Here is a 20,524-nt window from a genome sequence, read left to right on the forward strand (position 1 = left end):
ACCAAAATTCCAGCACACTCATACAATAAACTTTCACCGTATCTTAATTACATATGGGCACACTGTCCACTCAGGAAAACAGGTCATTGTGCACGATAAAAATCTCCAGCGAGTGCTAACTAGACAGAATTCCTAATTTTAAAGATTTGCATCAATTTGAAATTTCCCTGGGGTTTGTCTTCCTGATACCTCGAGTTCACCCACACATTTCCTGTCCTCACCGACTGAGCTGCAGGCTGCACAAAGGAGAGACTGGTTCTCTGCTACGGTTTAAACCTCTCCCCTCAAAAGTGCTCCAGCTCTGCAGAGCTTAGCTTAAGCCTTTGCTGGCTTACACACAAGCCAGTCTTCGATGAGTAACAGGCTCTGGTGTGAGGTTGGCTGACAGCGCAGCCACCGCTTGATGTCTCCGCATCAAGCTCTAGTCATTACACAGCTCTGGCTTGCTGTTGGCTGCTGTCCCTTCCCCAAAAAGAGCTTAATTCCACAGAGTCTCAGGCCAAACACTTTCTTGCCAAAATGTTTTTTTGTTCAGAATGGTCTGAGGATGTGACGCTACCCATCTTCCTCAGCCATCTCAGCCTCGGTGCTTCAGAGGAAATCCTATCAAACAATTAACTTAGTCTAACCAAAGTCATTGCTTTTGCAAACCTAGATCACAAGTTCTCAGCCAAGGTCTTCAAAAATACCTTACACTTCACATCCTGTGGTAACATGAATCTCATTGAACAAAGATGCATTGCTGGTGTGCCTCGGGTCCATTAGATTTCCAACAATGATCTAAAATGAAAAGAAGAAAGGGCCTTATTGCATTTGTGGTACATGGTGCATCTCCTGCAGTCTCACCTTTGCAACATAAAGATATTCTCACACGCTAACAAGCGTAGTCCAAACCCCCTCACTGACAGACTTCAACCGACAAAAAGAGGGAACAGAATTCAGTGAGGTAGCAAAGAATTGAGCAGATTGCATAGGAAATTTAACACAGGACGGGTAAAATTGAGCCAGATCAGCCCATGTCTGAACTAAAAGACAATACCTTCTCTCTGTACCGACATTTCTTGAATAGTCTTAATTGAGTAACACAGATCCCCAGCCCTATCAAAGTTTTCAGGGCATTGAAAGCACTTATTCTTCTTTCCATCTAGGTCTGCTTCAAAATGGGACATACCTAAATGACAAAATGCAGACAGGTGTGTGCTAGGTCCACCTGTACTGCCTATCACCTATGTTAATGTACAAAGGTTTCCTTCCTCCTCTAAAACTGTGGTTTAATGTTCTATTTTTCTTCATTGGCAGAAATGTCATCATCTTCATTACTATTCAGGACCCTTTTGACTGCAGTATTTCCAAGGCTGAGAGATAATCCAGAGCAAGAAATTATAACCCAGGAAATACTATGGGTTAGTTTTGGGGGATTTTTTTTTAGGACTGAAACATGTTCTAGTTCACTGCGTGGGCCCAAATGTGACATGGTACAAAGAAAAGCACCGTACCCACCCAGGAAGGTCTCTTCCTCTGGCAGGAACCCCTGGCCTGGCTGCAGCACTAACACGGCTTGACCACTTTTAAACCCCACCTGGTTTGGCACTCATTTCCTTGGCTCTTATCAATTGCCTTGCCAACAAACTAAATGCAAGTCTGAATTGTCAGTATTTCTGTTTATTGCCCAGAACACAAATAATTTCCCCTCTTTTTTTTTTTTTTTTTTTTTTTTTTTTTTAGCCAGCTGAACTACAATTTTCTCCTTAACTGAGAAGAGAATCAGGTTTTGCTCTTTCTTCTGTTTGACGGGATTTTTGGTAAGGCAGAGCCCTCAGGACACTGGCAGAAGGAAAGGAAACAGAGAATCCCAGAATGTCAGGGGTTGGAAGGGCTCTGGAAAGCTCATCCAGTGCAATCCCCCCATGGAGCAGGAACACCCAGATGAGGTTACACAGGAAGGTGTCCAGGCGGGTTGGAATGTCTGCACAGAAGGAGACTCCACAACCCCCCTGGGCAGCCTGGGCCAGGCTCTGCCACACTCACTGAGAAGATTCTTCTCAAATTTAAGTGGAACCTCTTGTGTTCCAGTTTAAACCCATTACCCCATGTCTTAACACCTCAGCATCACCTCAGGAAACATCCCCGAGAGAAAGGAGAAACTGTTCCACCAGGGCCAAGGTACCCGGGATGAGCGGCCGGGGTGTCTCCCAGAGCTGAGCCCCCAGCACCTTTCCCCGCGGCTCACGGAGCCTCAGGCAGCGAAGCAGCGCCCGAGGGGAGCGGGAGGCCCCGGGGAGGCGGCCCGGGGAGGAGTTGGAGGCGGAGGGCAGCGCGGCGGTGCCGAGGGGCGGGCAGGGCGGGAAGGAGACACCTGGGCGGCTGCGCTGCCTCCTCCTCTCACGTAGGTTTCGACTTTCTTCCCCGCCCGGAAACTTAGTGGAGGAGCCGCGTATTGCCGCTGTCGCAGGCCGAGTTGGCGCCGAGCTGCCCTCCCCTCCTCCCTCCCCTTCCCGGGGGCGAGCGAGCCCCTTCCCGGCGCCGGCAGGTGAGCGGGACCCGGGGGGTGTGTGAGCGGCCCCCGCCGGGCTGAGGGGCCGGAGGCCGCGGGGGGGTCGCGGAGCCGCGGTGGAGCGGCCGAGGGCGGCAGCTCCTGCCCCGGCGGGCGGTTCTGTCAGCCGGGGGCTGCTCAGCCATGACCGGGCGCAGCGGGGGAACAAATGTCGGGCTTTGATAATGATCGTTACACAGGGCGGTAAGTGCGAGCGGGGCTGTGTACCCCACGGACACCCCACAGCCGGGCGCAGGGAGGCGGCGGCGCCGAATTCCTTCGCTGGGGGATGGAGAGGTACTAAGTTGGCAAGTTGCTGGCGCTGTACTGGTAATTAATGCAGGAAAAGCCTATAAATAGGAGTTGAGATAACAGGCGAAGGAAAGCGATGTGGATGTTTTGGAAATGCCTTAAAGGTAAGAAATACAGGTGATGTTAAATATGAGGTAATGTTCTGGAAAGGCTTGTAAGAGGCTTGAAAAAAGTGTAAGGGATGCTATATAACCGGAATGCTTTTATTTTCTTTTAGAAGTTTTCCATGAGGGGTTTAGAGCGGGTGAGGCCGTGTGCTGCTGAAGGGACCGTCCCACTCTGCTGCGCTGCTGGGTTGTGTGCGCTTGACATCTCTACTTGTGACATTGCCCTCGTTATCTGATTGAAAACCGAGAGAAGAGGCCACAGACAGCTGGTGCCAGCACAGGAGGTGGCAGGGAGAGCAGGATTGCCCCTTTCCGTGGCAGTGCAGGCTTGGTTTGCTTTGAGTCATGCTTGAAATGGCACTTTCAATTCCTTGAACAATTGTTTTTTGGTCCTGCTTTAGTGTGGTAAAGTAAAGAATGCAAAATGAGTGTTTCCCTGTTGCTCACCAAACCAGGTCGTATTTTCACTGCCTGCTCCAGTATTTTAGACAAGGCGAACGGACCAGAACTTTATAAATGCTCCATGGGAAACATCATTTCAGCTGAAGTGCAGATAATAAGTGTTAGCGCTGTGCAAAGCGTACGTCAGGGCAGGGTCACAGCATACAAGCCTGTGGAGATAATAAGCAGCCTGGGGAAGTTTTTGTCACCGTCACATGGCCCCAGAGTTGTCCAGTCTAATCCTTCAGCCTCTGGAGACTCCAGAGCAGCCCAAGGTTTGGGTGGTGTGCTGTACTTTAAAGAATTGTAGTTATCCTCCCGCAGCAACGCCACTTGTGTGCTCTGCCTTTGAGGGATGGTGCTGATGTTTGTCTTTGATTCCTGAAAGGCCGAGCTCTTTTGGCAGCTCCCCAGCACAGAAAAAGCAGATTGTGCACGTGTCCTTCAAAACTGAATTTCTTTCTCTTAAGTTACACACTCAAACTCTTCTACAATGTAACTAAGCAGATGTTGCATGTCTGCTGCTGAAAAGGGCCTAAGGCAGTGGTAATATTTATTCCTTCCCCCAAAGGAATTTATTTGCTCTCTGAACCAGCTCATGAAGTCAGAACAGCATCAGTGCTTGTGCAGGGAAAAACAAAGGGGTCAGATGGCTGAGGATGGAGCGGTGAAACAATGAACAGGAGGCCAAGCTTTTCTTGGGGTTCTCTAGCTGTTGGAAAACTCAGCTGTGCTGTAAATCCACACCTTCATTCACCTGATTTATGTGTCTGCTCTAGTATGCAAGCTCGATGCATATGTAACTCTTAAATAACAGATGCACTAGCATCAAACCTCAGTGCAATGGAGAGAAGGACCTGTGGCATACAGCAAAAAGGAACCTCAACTGTTGAAAGACAAGTTTCCTTTAAAGTTTCTAACCAAATGAGTAGTGAGGAAAGTGAGGAAGAGTTAAAAACCAAACCACATGGCCTGGGGTATGAGAGCTGTAAAAAGTGGAAGGAACAGCTCCAGAAGGGACCTGGAAGCTAAATGACCTCAAAAAAAAACCCCCACGGAGTTCAAAGATACCTGATGAAACAGGCTGCAGATTATTTTGGATAACATTAGTGCTACCGGAATGGCGATTCCTGTAATTTCAATTAGAAATTGTAATGAATGGTTTCGTAAACCATGGTAGTGCTGTACTTCCCTAAGTATGGCTAATAGATGAATTAACACATGCTTATGAGATTGTGGAGTCTTAGACTTAATAGTATAATAAGAATAAACTTTAAAATTGCCAGAGTACAATATATGTAGTCCACAAAGCAACTCCTGCTGTATTTTCTTACTCTTCCTTGTGCATTGCTATATATTTTTTGTTTCTGCATTAAAAAAAAAAATCCTGCTGAGATTGCTATATTGATTTAACTTTGAAAATCAAGCTGCATCATTTCATTCTGATCGTGTATATCTTGCCAGAGTAGTTGCAGCTGTTGTCTTACTCACAGGCCTGAGTATGTTTTGCTGGTTTAATACAAAACCCTCTTGTTTGGTTTCTCCTTCTCAGCTTACTTGAGTGGGGCTGTTCATACAGTTGTTAGGAATTGTATTTGACAATCCCCAGTCAGTTTATGTTCCCTGATTTATAACACATAAGATGTTGCTCTTGGCTTAGAAATTTCTTGACATGAATTGAGTTTGAAAACATGAAAATATCTGGCAATATTTTTGATCCTTTGGACAAGAGATTGCCTGTGAGCCAATGTCTCACGAACCATCTGAAGTGTTAGAGAGGATTTAGATGAACACACATAGCAGGAATTACTCTGCTGGTCCAGGAAAAAGCGCTCAAAGAGCTGGAAGGAGGGAAGTGGAATAAGGCTGGAGGGATTTGGAGAGACGATCAGCAGCACACAGGCAAAGGCTGATTTTATGTGTATGTAGTGGTGCCATGAGCTTAGAGGGTCTCTGCACATTCTGTTTGTACTATTCCTTATCTTGAATATTCTGGAAGTGATGTGCTGCAAGGGATTATGTATCTGAAAAACTGTGTTGTCCAGCTTTGTCTGCCCTTTGCCTGGGCATTAGCTCATGTGACTTTTGTAAACAGCTGCAGCAGTCTCTCTCTTTAAAAGCTGATTTTTCTGACAGTTAAAAAGGGGTCGAGATAAAACTTGACCTGCTCCTCTGAGGGTTTAAGGGGCTACTCTGTGACATCAGTTGTGTTGCACTTGTTGAAACTCCAGTAAATCATGATCAGCCCTATTTGTAAAGTTCTCAGACTTATTAACCTACCACCTCTAGGCTCATAAAAAACAGATAAATTCTTCTCACCTAGTAAGCACGGTCTTGAAATAGAAAAGAAATAAATAAAGCAGTCCCTGCCCTGGGAACCTTAGATCTGAGGATATCCTCTTTTACATGGTCTCAATTGGTAGTGGACAAAAATTGCTGTATGATTATTTCAAGTAGGATACATAAAAATAAACATAATGGGTCTTCTGGGCCTTTTTGTACATATGATTTAAAAAAAAAAAGTTCCCTATGAGATTAACACCTGGGGCTGTTTGGTAATCTCAACAGGCTGAAAAGGAGCAGAGAAAGGAGATTGTTGTCTATACAACTCAAGGTCGTTCACGGGTGGCTAAGGAAGAATGTGGTTGCTGCACTGATTTGTGGATAGTGGAAGGACTTTGGTCTGTTGTTCCAGCTCTGGTGAGACAGCCACGCCTATTTTAAAATTATTTTTAGAACAAGGGAAAATATAACATAATTCTCAGTTTACGTATACTGCGAATGTGTGCCCAATAACATAAGATAATGATGGTTCTTAAAGACCTGTTTCTGATATTAGCTCAGACACAGCTTTAAATCAGGTTAAGATTTGGAAAAAAAAAAAAGCCTCTTGCAGTTTTGTTTCTCCCTGTTTAAGTCTAAGGTCAACAAGATACACTAGGAAAAACTGTATGATGAAAAGGCTTCTGAAATTACAAGTGCAACTCCACTTGAGCTCATGAACCCATAATACAGATGTCCTAAGCAGCAGAACGTGTCTCAAGTCTTTCAAAAATTAGACATAATACTGTTCTGTAAATCTCTAAGGGAATGTAAGTCTTAATCCTGATTATTTTATTTTATTTTATTTTATTTTATTTTATTTTATTTTATTTTATTTTATTTTATTTTATTTATTTTTTACTGTTTCCTATAGTGCTTTTTTCCTTGCTTTTTTACTCCCTGGCTGTCATCTGTGCGAAGGGCATCCGGGTACTGGTTGCAGCAGCCGCAGCTCTGCCTGCCCACAGGCACTGGCGGGAGTTTAAACTAAATTCAAATTGAGCTGCGCGCCACCCCGAGGGGCTGCAGCTTGAGAAGATGTGGGCTAGGAGTTAGCTGGTGGTTTTCTTTTGTTTAAATGAAGATAACTTGTTTTATTTCTTTCCCCTTTACCATGATCTAACAATAAGATGAAATGTAAAGGGGAATTATGGACTTAATTATCTTTTAATTCAGCTTTTTTAGTTAGTGGGAACAAGTCTGGGCTAGCAAGTACTTTGCACTGGTTTTGATAAAATGCCTTTACCCCATGAAAAGAAGTCTGGGGTATCATTTATTGAGCAGGGTGATATGTCCTGTTGCTGACAGCATCAAGTGCAGGCTGGGGCCACCAAGGGGGAAAAAAGATCCAGGACTGGGGAAAGCTGCTGGTCCCTCTAGAATAGTGCTCTCAGACGTGCTGCATGCTTGTTGCTGATAATTAGTTTTATTTTGCAGAATTTAGATTCCAAGCGTCTGCTGATGTAAAGGGATGCTGTGATAGATTGTGCTAAACTCTTTACTTAAAACAGAGAACCGTAAAAAAACCCACAAACAAATAGCACTGCTGTAACTGGGACCAGAATTGGACTTTGTGTGGCTAGTGAAAAGTTCTGTGCTGGTTTGTCCTGAAGTAAAGCCCTGGTCTGATGTTTCTGATATTAACAACTGTAACTGTCTGTTGATGGGAAATATTTCATCACCAGGTGCGAAACTGCTTTCATGCTGCTGGATCGCTTACGGTAAAGTTATGTAGAAAACAGTATTTGCAAAAGTGTTGTTTGGTTGGTTGGTTTTTATTTTAACTAATATAGAAAACAAGTGACTTCATGCTTAAGGTTGAGGATAGCCAAGATTAGTTTCTGTAAACTGAAATTAATTTCAGTTTAAAGTAACATTTGATAGAGTGTGATAGAGATTAAAGCTTTGTAGGACTTTCTCACAGATAGGCAAGGCTTAGAGCTACAGAAATACCATATGCCTACCAAACAACAGTCTCTCTCTTCCCTCTCCCTGCTTCTCCCTGCTTTTAAATATATTTGATAATGACTACCATGGTAAGGATATTTGAACAGTGACATTTGAAAACATACAGTTATTATAATATATTATATATATAGTTATAATGCAGTCTGCTTCTTCCATCTATGCTTCAGAAACTCTGTAATATGAAAGCCTCTGCTTTTTGCTGACCTACATAACAAATCCAACACCTAGATCACAAATGGACACTGATGCAGAGGTTTTGTTTCATCAGAGTGATACCTATAAGGGCTGGCTAGTTATGGAGCCTTATACCTGAAACAAACCCCTGCACATCACATACTTATTTTATATTCTATAAGACATGGTGCTATTTTCTTTCTATAGACAATGACTTTACAGGTTGACACACATGTGGTAAGAGCATCTGGTATTCATATATAGCCAAGAGACACATGATCTCTACCTCTTGTCCTCAAAAGCTAACCCAGCTCTTTGGAAAGTGTGCTACCAGATATTTAGATGAACTTAAATCTTAACATCAAATCTCCTAATCCCTCTTTGGTTTGGTTTGGGGCTTTTTGCTTTAACTGCAGAAGAAATTTTGGCTATTAATTACAGATTAGGTCCTTTACGGTTACACTATAGCATTGGGTTCTTTGGGTATAGAAAGCTTCTCCCACAAACATCAAACTGATTTTTAGGGATAAAAAAATGTAGATAGCTGCCAAATTCAAACTGTAGGTGATGTGAGGGTGGAGGTAGGGGTATTTAATTTCACAGAGAGAGATAATTAGACACAAGAAGAAAACCCACGCATGCTGCCAGTGGTGGAACTTCCATAGGAGGCTTTGGGTCAAATCCTGCAAAGAAGTAAATTGATTTCAGTGAGTGGTACAACAGAAGAATTCCTGTGAGCATCAAGTTGAGTGGAAGACAGTGTATAGAAAGGATGATGGATATAGCAGAAACATCTAGAAATGGTGAGAAAGCAGGAAGAAATAGAAATAAACCAACTTTTTCTGCAGCACTTGTCTTCTGTTTGAGGTCATTTAATGTATTGATTTTTCAGAGCAGTATGTTAAAATAGTCACTGTTTAATCCCTTTGGAAGAAAAGTGTAGGTAGAAAACATTTTGCACCACTACTTAATTCTTTAAGAAGAAGGGAGGAGAGAGGAAATGTATTGGTTCTTCTTACCTAGATAACATGAACTGAACAATAACAGCAGAATTTCCTGCTCTGTAGAAAGAATTTGGATTAATTGTTGAAATTACTTTTGAATAATCCCACTGCTGGGTCCCTGGTGAGACAATTACTGTTCTGTGGTATCATTAACTGAGCTGAGAAGCAAAGGTAGCGAGAGAAATGAATTACAAGTGCCAGCTTCTTAATTTTTCATGCCAGCTTTTCTTTCTCCTGAAGTTAGGTGTTTAATTGCAATTGAAGCTGTTGATTGCTAGTAAGATTTTAAAAATAAGTAATACAAAAAGAAGCGATCTTTTCTTATGTTGAACTTCAAATAGACTAATAAAACAAGGTTTTGTTTTGTTTTGTTTTCAAATCTGTCTTGAAGGGCAGTATGTGACAATGGAAATCCATATACCATGCTGGAGAGCTGATGTTGCAAAAGTTGCTGAGGAGAAAACTCCTTGGGATAGTCTTGCCCTAGTCAACCACGCCTTTTGGCACATCTCTCAAGCAGGGTTTCCTGGAATAATAAGTCTTTTCTAGTATAACAGGACAATGATTCTGATCATAATTAATGGAAATACAATCAATTTTTTGTTTTCTAGTTGAGAAAATGGTTACTTGCTCAGAAGCCCAAGCAGACAAGATACAAAATTGTCCATCAAGCACGGAAACACCAGAGAGTTAGAATACAATTTATTTTCAAATTTGTGGTTAAATAATGGGCATAAATGATGGGGGCAATCAAAACTTTAAAAATCTTTGCTCTTCCTTCATACTGAGCACAGCGAAGCTGCTTTGATTTAGAGTTTCTTAACTGAAGTGTTCATAAATGCGCGGAGCAGTGGGTTGTGGAGGCGGCTTATCAGGAACCCTTTGGTTTGAAGGCAAGGTCAGTCGGTGAAAGGGTTGCTTCTTATTTAGCTGTATACATTTACCATTTCCAGAAGCTTTGACTTCCCACTTCTCCATTCAGTGGCCTGATCTTCAGCGATATCAGCAAATAGTAAAGGTAACAGGATATTGTATCAGCACCTGAAACTATTCCTGGGTTTGGTATTGTGGTTTTTGGTAGAAGTTAAAAATCCCCTGATATTTCACCGCTGTTCTCTGTGTTGCTCCTGTAAACTCAGGACAGTTTGCTCAGGGTTGTGAAATGCTGCAGCAGCCACATGGGGAATGTTTGCCCAGGACATCAGTGCGTTTTGTATAAAACGTGCCCTATTTCACCTGTGAAATCCTCAGTCAAAATAGCAATGACATTTGCCAAAAAGCCCTGTTACAGAACACTGCCACAATGTACTCCTCCCCATCTCTAGAAATGAACAAAATTGCTGTTCTGTGAAACACAAAACTTCTTAACTGCCCGAAAACTGTTGGAGGAAAGTTTAGCAAAAGTTCTGCCCCTTTTTCTTATGGTTTATTGCTAGAGCACTGGATTTCTATGGTACAGCCCATCTTGAACTTGCTTTTATGTAAGGAGATGGTTTTGGGGTTGGTGCCCTACTGGTGTGTGCTCTCAGTCATCTTAATCCAGAATGTCCTGGTTTTTGTTTTGTCCACCCCCCAAAAATGAATTGTTTAGCCTTTAGTTGGAATGTTGCATTTCCAGTCTCCCAGGGAAATGTAGCTATAAATATAATAACTGGCATAATTAATGTAGTGAACTATTACATAGCAGTATACGTGGGGCACGCGCCCTGCAATTTCAAAGCCGACTTGTATATTGGGGTTTTCAATAACACAGTCTGTATCAGCATATAAGTGCTAACCTACAGGTGCATAAAAACATAAACCCATTGTACTTCCAAAATATTCTCCTTGGTACAAGGAGGTTTTTTTGATACTAAGAACTAGTTATTTGGCAGGTTGTTGTTATTTTTTAACTAAAGCAGCATCAGACATTCCTCTAGCCATCCTAATCCATGTTATACTTCTGTTTTGTGTCCTTATTGCAGTCTGGCTGCATGGTTTTTTATTTTGCAACAATGAATATGCTCTGGCTCACTTACCATATTTGTCTTCTAAATCAGTTAGTTAATACGATTGATCGGTTAGTTAATATGGTCTTGATTTTCTTTTGTTGTGGGGTTTTGTTGGTTGGTTTGGTTTGGTTGTTCTTGTTTGTTTTTCCCAGGAGTTTCCTATGTGATCTGAGGTAGGTCACTTGAGATCCTATTCGGGGATATACTGAAGTGTTAAATTCCTAGGAGCTGATGCCTCTGCGGGTTTGTATTTTATCCCCTGGTGATGCAATTTCTCAGTTTTCAAATGGGATTAGCAACAATGCTTATACCTCACAGAGATGTCATTAAGGTAAATATGTTCTTGGCTGAAAGTGACTGGTATCAAAAGCTGGAATTGTAGGAGCAGACAGGGCTGGACTGAATTGTGCCCCAATTTGTACTCCCCTCTAACAATGTCAGAGTGAAATGCCCTAAAAACAAGGAGCACAAAGTGCATTTGGAGATGCTGAGGCTTCAGATGATAAGATTGGCAGCCAGGTGCCACAGACACAGTTCCTCTTCAGTGCCTGTAGCTCAAGTGGAGGCACCACATTGGAAAGATTTATTAAAAAGAACCATTTTGAAAAAGCATAATTGTCTAGCAAATCTGTAAAAGTATCTCATCAGTGGTGTTTACAAGTCTGGGGTGCTTTGGAGAACTGAACGGAGTTTGTCCATGAGGAATGGCGCTGGGTGGTTTGCTGTCGGGTGGTTCTTGGCATCCTCCCTACTAGAGCTATTACCAGTGTTGTAGATGTGCAGAGGGGTGTAGATCTGAGGCTCTGTGCCCCAGCAGAGTTAAAACAAGAATAGGCAATGTGCTAATATTGTCAGGAATAGTCTTGCTTTGGCAGGAAAATAGATTAGACAACTTGATAAGTCTTCCTTTAAAAAAAAAGTCTATTATTTGAGTCAGTGTTACAGTACAAGAAATCATACTTAAAAAAAAAAGAGCCAACAGTGATTTAAAAAAAATACAGTAAAGATAAAGGTGATCCCAAATATTTTCTTTAGCACTGCACAGTGTAAGAAACAGGGAAATATAAAGAGATTTCTGCTGGTTTATTTCTTTTAGTCCTTTGTCATCCATACGAATAGGTGTATTACTTTCTAAATAATTCAGACTCCAGAGGCAATCCTTGCATTATATTTTAGAACAGCAGAGTCCCTTAGAGCAGCAACGTGTGTATATTTTGGGCTTTAACATTTCCATGTAGCCAATAAGTAGTAACTCGGGACCAAGGTAGATCCTTATTTTATGATTCCCTCATACTATGTGCATTGTGCACATGATTTTATGATTCCATCACACTATGTGCGAGGCTCAGGGGAATGTGGCACTTTGGAAGGAAGCTGGAGAGGTGGAATGGTCCAACAAAAAGAGCAACACAAGAACACGGGGGGTTGTTGGGTTGGTTTGACCTTCAGAGGTTAGAACAAGTAACTGAAATTTGCTGGAAACTGCAAAAGATTGATATATATCCAACTTCTCCCCGAAAGCTGGAATCCTTGGGGACTCCAGACAGACTCTTGAAACTCGACTGTTTAGGCTGAGGGGAACCGTGCCTGTTATGTTGAAATGATGCCTCTTCTAGCCACTTACAATCTGTCTTGTCGTGCTGGAGTAGTCATCTTTGCTGAATAAGATGTTAGCAATTTTCCTCTTACAGCACATGTGCGTTCTGACGGCACCGCGGAACACGCGGCAGGCGTGTTGGAGCCTGCTGTCCTCCGCTCCTGCCTTGCCAAAGGGTGTGGGCTGCTTCTCATCACCGAGGTGTCAGGATTAGGTTCCCTGGTGTCTGTCTCTTTCTTATTGAAAGGGCAGTGGTGCAAAAGTAGAATTTACCTTGGCGCTTTTGAATGAAATCTTCGCCCCTTGTTTTCGAGGACCTAGAAGTGAGGATGGAACAGCTACGAGTTACAGGGAAGAAAAAAGCAGCAAGATTTTGGTGATACTTTTATCTTCCACGAGTTTTGAAGTTACTCATAAATAGGGTTCATCTTGTATAACCTTTAAACACAGAGAGCAGAGAATTAATTTGGTAAATAATCTCAAAAAAAACCCCATATAAAAGTAGTTTATCAGCAAAATTACCGTGGGGTTTGTTTTTGCTGAGAAAGTAGATTTGTTTAATCACCTGCCAAAGTTTTATGCAAGTATTACAACCCGAAGCACAGGTATTTCTGATGGGTAGATGTTTGCCTTGGAAGGTTGGTGTTTCTTTAACTGCTGGTGCTGAGCTGATTGATTAGAATTGGTAGGGTGACGTTCAGTGATTGTCTGATGTCGAAATGTTTCCTTTTCGCTTGTAAAATCATTCAAGATCAAATAAAGACTCTTTATAAGGCAAACAGCAGGAATGCCTGTTTCAGATGGGGTACGTACCAAAGAACAGGGGTATTTCTAAGAGGGTACCGCATGGAAACAGCTGCTTTGATTCACTTGGGTGCTGTGCGTGAACTGTGTGTTCTCTTTTGGGGAGCACCGAGTCGGTCACGCAAGAGTTAAGGAGTAAATGCGAACAGAAGAGCCAGGTTTGTACATCCAGCCCAAGCGCTTTCCTCAGGGGGAAGATGCTTTCTGGCGCAGGAACAGGAGGAGAAGCAAACAACTCCTGCCCGGTGCCCGTCTGGAACCGTGACAGTAACGTTTTCATCTTTAGAAGTGAAGAACTTTCTATGGCTAGGTAAAAATCAGCCTGTAAAACGGCTTGATTCTCTTGGTGATATGTTATGCCTTTAATTAAATAGCTGACTTACGCTTGACAATTAATTGGAGTGATGTGTGATTTTTATTAGAAACCCATGACTAATTTTTTCTTGCCGTTCTCGCTATCTTATTGTTCTTGCCTGCCCTCCTCCAAAGCTGCTGCGTGCCAGCCGTGTCCTGCGGGCACTGCTGCAGACCTGCGTTCGCTCTTGCTGAGGCTTTTACCTCTTCCAGATAAAGCAATTGTTTTCAGATATTTTCCATGTTGCCCTTCAGAATTTTTCCATTTCATCACAGTTCTGTGATTATTTTGGTTTCTTGCTTTTAAAAGGCTCTGGGATTTTTTACATAGACTTTAAAAAATGCACCAAATCTCCCCAAAAAACCTCACCACCGCAACAAAACCCTCACTGTGTAATACAGTGTTATCTTCACTTAGTACCACATTTCCTTCATTAAAATAACTGCGAGGTTAAAAAGAAATCCTTCCTCCATTAGTCTCTGTGCCTGTAATCTGCTAGCAAACTGAAGTGAATTTAATATTTAATTATAATAGGCGAGATTCAAGATGGATGTGCCTGGAGACAACTCTGTTATTAATAAGATCAGTAAAGTGGCAGCTACAAAGAGCTCAGTTTGCCCCTTATTTTATTCTCCCTGCCTGCAAGAACCTGAAGCTTTTCTGTAACGTTACAACAAACTGTGATGTGCACAATTATTTACATTTTTTCCACTTAGGAAGCTCTAGTCTTTTCATAGGAAATTTGTTTCCATGGGTGAACTTCGGCATGGATGAGTGGGGAACAATGCATTGTTTGTTAAAATGAACTTTTTTGAAGGGAGTGGGCTTAAAAGGAAGGAAATGTGGTTTAGATTTAAGTTTCTTTTGAAATTTCTTCCTCTTCTTTTTCCTCATCCCTCCCCAAAACACAAAACAAAAATCCAAGCAGCTATAAGTCCCCAGACTGATGTTTCACCATAACATATCTTTGAAATATTTGGTATAATCTGGAAGGCCAGAAAGGAACGTTGTCAGTTTAAAAATCACCACACTGGTTATCCTTCCCTTCCCTCTCTGGGTTGTTTTTCCTCAAGAACCCGCAGCTTTTGTCTCAGATTTCTGGTTCCTGTGTTTGGCCGGGTTTTATCTCTTCTGTGTCGCTGGTGGGTGTAAAGTAATGTTAATATAAGCTTCAATTTATCCATGTGCTTAAACATTTTGCTGAATGAAATCCTTGTGTTCTCTGGTCCCTGGGCTGATCATTCACAGGGTCACTCTGGAAGAACCCTAAGGTGAGGGTGAAGATACCGGGGGGGAACTGAAGGCAGGAACACCATTTAATTTTTAATGGGCTAGATCTAGAGCGGCCAGTTGGCTGGAAATCTCTTTCTCTCCCTTTCCTTAGGGGTCCCCTGTGCGACAGCTGCTCCGTGACACGTTTCCCGGCTGCTGGGCCGAGCGTGCCCACTCCCGGCTCTCATGGCTGATCCTCTGGCAGAAGAACGCGCGTCCCAAGCCAGTGAGCTCTGCTGCGAGTGCGGGCAGTTCCACCTCTTGCTGGACAATCACCTCTACAACTTCCAGGATGAAGTGGACGATGAGCTCATCTGCCACATCTGCCTTCAGCCTCTGCTCCAGCCTATGGACACCCCCTGCGGACACACGTACTGTTTCAAGTGCCTTGAAAACTTCATGCAGGAGTACAACTTCTGTCCCATGGATCGGAAGAAGCTCTCTTTCCAGCAGTGCCACAAGTCCAGCCTTCTAGTACGAAACCTCTTGGATAAGCTGATTGTCTTGTGTCCCTTCAAGGCAGAGTGCCAGCAGATAATGCAGCGGTGTGAGCTAGAAGCTCATCTGCAGAACAGGTGCATTCCCATTTACATTGTATTATTTCTCCTTGTATAATGCCATCTGTCTCTTGTGCTTCTGACCAGGAAGATCCATTAAACTGGGGCAAGGTGGGACACCAGAGATGAGAGAGGGTGAGGCCAGAAAGGTGGGTGGGTGAAGACAGCGTAATTATGTGTGTGCTAGGAAGGGCAGCTCGTGCTGCAGAGGTGCAGAGTGAGGTGCCTCCCCACTGCCGTGCAAGTTGTCCACAGACACACAACCTATCAAATGCGTATAAATTTGTGTCTCCTGATCTGGGGCACCTGACTGAAAATTATTACAAACATGCTTATTCTTGTTTCACTTGCACATAGAAGAAAGACAGGTAAAAAGTCAACACTCTGGAAGCAAGGGATCGTGCAGTGTTGCCAGTTTAATTGGTCCAGTTAAGATAAATCTTTGATCCAAATCATGTAAGTTCCTTCAAGCTGCACATTATGCCATTGCTGACTCATCTATTTACAATTCCATTACCTTCTCTCATTCTTTTGCTGAGAAAGAGAAGCAAATGAAAAATACTTGTTTTTTTTTTTTCACCCCCCTTGGGCACAGGGAGACTTTTTTCCTTGCTCTTGTCAGCAGAGACGTGTTTTGGTGCTTCCAGTGCTGGTTGAGCTGGTGGCAGGCAGAATATTGTAGCTTTCAAAGAAGTGACAAAGAGCTCTCGCCATAGAGCTTGAAGAGCGCTTGTTCCTACCTAGTTAATGATTGCAGGAGAGGGAGCGAAGTGCAAGTGGAAGCAAACCTTCACTGGCTCTGTGTTTTGTCAGTGGGCAAGGAGAAATGCAACAGGGTTGTTTCCCCTCAGCTGTGTTGTAGCTTTTTGTGGCGATGGCATACTGTAAAATCAGGTCAGGCAATGTGCAGGGAACAGTTGCACTCAGGATACCTTTGCAGTTCCAGCCAAGGATGTGTCCTTGCGGTTCTTGCTCGTCTTTGATACCCACAAGCTGAGAGCTGTTAAAGCCAGAGGAAGTGATGGAAGATGCTTGTGTGTGCTTTTCCCTTGATCTATGAAAGCCTATGATCTCCTTTTTTCTTGAGCTAACTCTTGGTGCTGCTTTCTTGTTAGCAGGCAGGGCTGAAGGCTCAAGTGGCAGGGACAAGACTGCCCAGATGTGCAGCTGTTGTGTTGCTGGGGCCATGGCCCGTACGAGGGCTGAGCCTTCCTCTCTGCTCTGAAAATCTGCCCTGGTGCCAGTAAACTGCTGTCACTTGGTAATCCCTTTGGCAGGAGAGTTAAACGCAGAAGAGGGAAGCACCCTGAAATGTTTATGTTAGAGACCTGTCTGGAAACTCTTATAATGCTCTCACACATTTCATAGTTCTTTATATCATCCTTGGAGGGGAGTGTGTTCTGAAAATCGAGGCTATTTCACCTGGGCTGTAAGCATAGTTAGGCTGAAAAACGAAAAAACAAATGAAAAGATAAAAAACTTACACTGAGATTTGAGTGTTCCGGTTTTTTAGTTTTAAGTGGGGCTATCTGATAGCAAGAGACTTACGGAAATAAGCACCTTGCAACTTGTTTTCTTGGGGGATTTCTCTGCCCTTTGCAAAATGAATTTGTTCCTTGACATCTTAAGATGGACCTGTACACAAGTCAGTCAATCAGCTTCTGTCTTTAAGTTTCAGGGTCATCTTACTGCTTGGAGAATAAATAACTAGAAATAAACCAGTGGAAGTAATACCAGGATGAGACTTGTTGATCCAGAATGTAAATAGACGAGTTTAATTTGAAAAGTGACTCTGGTAAACACCCAATACTACTCATGTCTCTGAAAGTGATGCTTTTGCATTCATCACACTCCTCACCTGACACCTTTTTCTTATAAGTACTCTTGATAAAAGAGCTTGTTTTTTTGTTTTTCCTTACTCGTTTTGCCGAGATAGGCTGGCTGTGGTGACACTGCCTACAGAGCGCGTTTTGTTGAATGGAGAATTGGGTCTTGAACCTCTGTGTGGGGGGCAGTTGGTGGGATTATAAACTCCTGCAAGTTGTCTCAATTCAAGCAGAGCTGCCACCCGCATGGACTGGAGGTAGAATGCTGTCCGAGGGGCAGGTCTCATTCAGCAACAACAACAACAAAAAGCAAGCCTCACTTGCTGCTCTTGCGTGTTACTGGTTTGTTAAACACAAAGCCTGATTCAAGGCTAAGCTTGAAACTCGAGCCACTTCCTTTGCATAGAGATACAGTTCATAGTCATCTCTAAAAGGCCCAAGCTAAGTATTTGCTTATATTCTAAGAGGTATTGTTTTCTTCACTGAGTGTTTGCCAGGTAAATATTTAGCAAGGGAGACTCCGGTTCCTATTGCATTCCTCTTTTTAAAATAATTTGCTTAATAATTTTGAAAGTAATATAATAACAAGCCCACTCATAAGCTGATAAAAGTAGAAGCTGAAGGTCAAATGAGAATAAATTTTAGCATTTATGATACAAGCTTTGCATCTGACAAGAGACTGAATGTGCTTCTTCACATACCTTTGTCAGTCAGAGCCTGCATGTGCTGGAATAACCACGCAGGCAGGGACTAAACACTCACAGTTCCTGACAATCTCTCTAGGTGTCCTGGTTTCAAGAAATACAAATCTGAACTACAGCGGAAAAAGAGTCCTGTTTCCAAAGGGAAGGAAGATCCTCCTGCCAAGGTGGAGCCAAACACGCCCAAGGACCCGGAGGTGCCGAGCGGAGGGTCGTCCCTTGTGGCAGAAAGCTCCGCAGCGGCCGTGGTGTCGCTGGGGACTGCAGAGCCTGGGCTGGTTAATCCAGCTTTTGAGGAGACTGAAGAAGGTGAGAGTTTGATACAGAAATGTAATTATGTAATTAACTTTTATAATGTAAAAATGAGGTAATCATCTCAGACAATTCAATTTTTAAGGTATCCCCCAACGTTCTTAGATAGCCTCAATGCTATTCAGCCATTAGTAGCCATTGCAGTAATCTCTTTCCTCAGCTTGTCCTTGAGCAGAAGGGAGACACATTCACGCACATCAGGTGTGGAGGGATCTGCTCACAAGCACAAAGCTGCCTGCGCAAAACAAGGTGGAGAATCTCTGTTAGACTGCAGTGAATGTTTGCAGCGTTATTTGTAGAAACAAAGGCAGTCCCTGTCAGTGTGAACATGGAGTGCTTGAAGCACTTACAGAAGCCAAATAATTAGTGACTAGGAAATGTTCCAACTTCTTAATCTTAAGTTAAATATACAGTCAGTTTCCTGGAGCGGTCAGTGCCTCCCTAATGGTGTGAGGTGTGTTTTTATAGCATAACTTGGTGTTTGGATTAAACCTTGCAGATAAAAGTAACCCATCTCCACTTCAGTGCAGAACCCCTTGTCTTGACCCCTGTTATAAGGCAGCAGCGTGGAATCTTGGTCCTTTGTTTCACACTTAGTCTCAGTTTCCAAGTGCTGAGGTGCCGGAGCTGTCAGCTGCTGTGCCTGTGTCGGGGTTTATACATGGGTCAGTTTACTCCTCTGTTGGCTTTTTCCTGAAGAACACCTGGGCCAGGTTGTGCATCTCCTGTGTGACAACTGCACTTCATCCTGACAGGCAGCATGCTTGGCTTCCTTAGCGTTGGGCCTGCCTCAGCGTTGCAGTGCTCGTAGATTTATTATGACTTGCTAGCAATGACTTTCATCTTCAAAGTGTCTGAGAAGCATTGCTTAGTCTTCAGGATGCTGTGAAACGGGTAAACATCACTCCTGTTTTAAAAGAGAGGGGGTGGCAAAAGAGGAAGAAAGGAAATTAGAGGAGGGAAGTTGCCTGTGGTGAAGTCACCGCAACAGCAGACCAGTAATTACAGCTCAGGAGTTCCCTTTTCTAATGGGCATCATGGAATTTGGCATCTGTTAGGTGTGCGCTTCTGGGAGTCCAGCTGTCACAGTAGAAAAATAAATCTCTAAATGGTAAGTGAAACACACTGAATGCCCTTTAATAAAACTCAAGAAATAATAATGAAAGAGTTTAAATTTGCTGTAAGGTAAGGGAAGATGGGAAACATTCTGGAGAAACTGTAAAGAAACAGGCTTTTAAAGTTTTTAATCTGACCTATTCTTTCCTGCTAGCTGCTTTCCCTCCAGACACTACTTTGAACACACCCTGCCAGTGCTACAAATCTTGTGGTGCTATGTGCAGGAAAATTCTATTAATACATTATTTTTTTTGCTTCATTTCCACAATCAGACCTTCCTCAGAGAACTAGCCTTGTGGCTGAAACAAACACAATTGAAATTCACCGAGAAGACCCGGAGGAAGAGCTGGGGATGAGGATAGTTGGGGGTAAAGACACCCCGCTAGGAAACATCGTTGTTCAAGAAGTCTTGCGGGATTCTGTCATTGCTGCGGATGGAAGAATAGCACCTGGGGACCATATTCTTGAGGTAGGTAAAACCCCACTGGCAGTCCCACTGCTTCTCTTGACTTGACATGAGGGCCAAGGGAGGAGAGTTGTTTAGAGAAACTGGGAAATCTCTGCAGCTGAGTTTTAAAGCACTGATGAGATTTGTATGTCAGCAGCATTGTGTATCTGCTGGGGCTGAGCAGTAGATTTTTGAGGCTCCTTCCAGTCACATTTACCTTGCAGATTCGATTGCTTTTTGAAATTTAGATAATTTTGGATAAATCAAAAATATTTGTATTGGACAAGTTTCACCCAGTAGCACCACTGCTCTGCTCTAGTTACTAAGTCCTATAATTGCTTGCTCTACTATGTTGCTTAAGCTGCATATTCTCCATGGGCAGGTCCAAAGTTTACGGCCTTATGACTTGAAGTAAGCATCAGATATGTACTGTGAGTAATGAAGAGCAGCAGCCTTGCACTGTGCTGACCCACGGGCAGATTTACTTTCCAGATTCATCGCGCCGCATTGCAGTGGGCTGATCGGGATGACTTGCGCATGGCAGCGAAGCCTGCACGCAGGGGAACTGTTAGCACCTCCTGGCGATGGCTGCCCCGTCATTTCACAAGCCATAAAGACCTAATTATCTTGTTGGACTGTGGACTTCAGTACGGACAGGCGGACCCATGTGCACAAGTGGCTGAT

General features: G+C 43.2%; 1 protein-coding gene across 4 annotated transcripts in view; it reads left to right on the plus strand.

Moving 5' to 3' along the window:
• Positions 1-2,324: 2,324 nt before the first annotated feature.
• The window catches only part of LOC102088087 (ligand of Numb protein X 2-like), a 31,083-nt gene continuing 12,883 nt past the window's right edge, over positions 2,325-20,524 (plus strand). The window contains exons 1-5 of one of the 4 annotated variants that reach the window (XM_065078044.1): positions 2,412-2,530; positions 5,962-6,093; positions 14,993-15,455; positions 18,047-18,273; positions 19,665-19,861. In XM_065078044.1, the coding sequence (XP_064934116.1) occupies positions 15,067-15,455; positions 18,047-18,273; positions 19,665-19,861 (813 nt within the window). In that variant the 5' untranslated portion in view covers positions 2,412-2,530; positions 5,962-6,093; positions 14,993-15,066. Of the gene's footprint in view, positions 2,531-2,592; positions 2,738-5,961; positions 6,094-13,462; positions 13,564-14,992; positions 15,456-18,046; positions 18,274-19,664; positions 19,862-20,524 lie in introns of those variants that run through there. The other 3 variants (XM_065078043.1, XM_065078045.1, XM_065078046.1) reach the window with 3 other exon arrangements.

This window comes from Columba livia, chromosome 12, assembly GCF_036013475.1.
Source record: "Columba livia isolate bColLiv1 breed racing homer chromosome 12, bColLiv1.pat.W.v2, whole genome shotgun sequence".
Lineage (NCBI taxonomy): Eukaryota > Metazoa > Chordata > Aves > Columbiformes > Columbidae > Columba > Columba livia.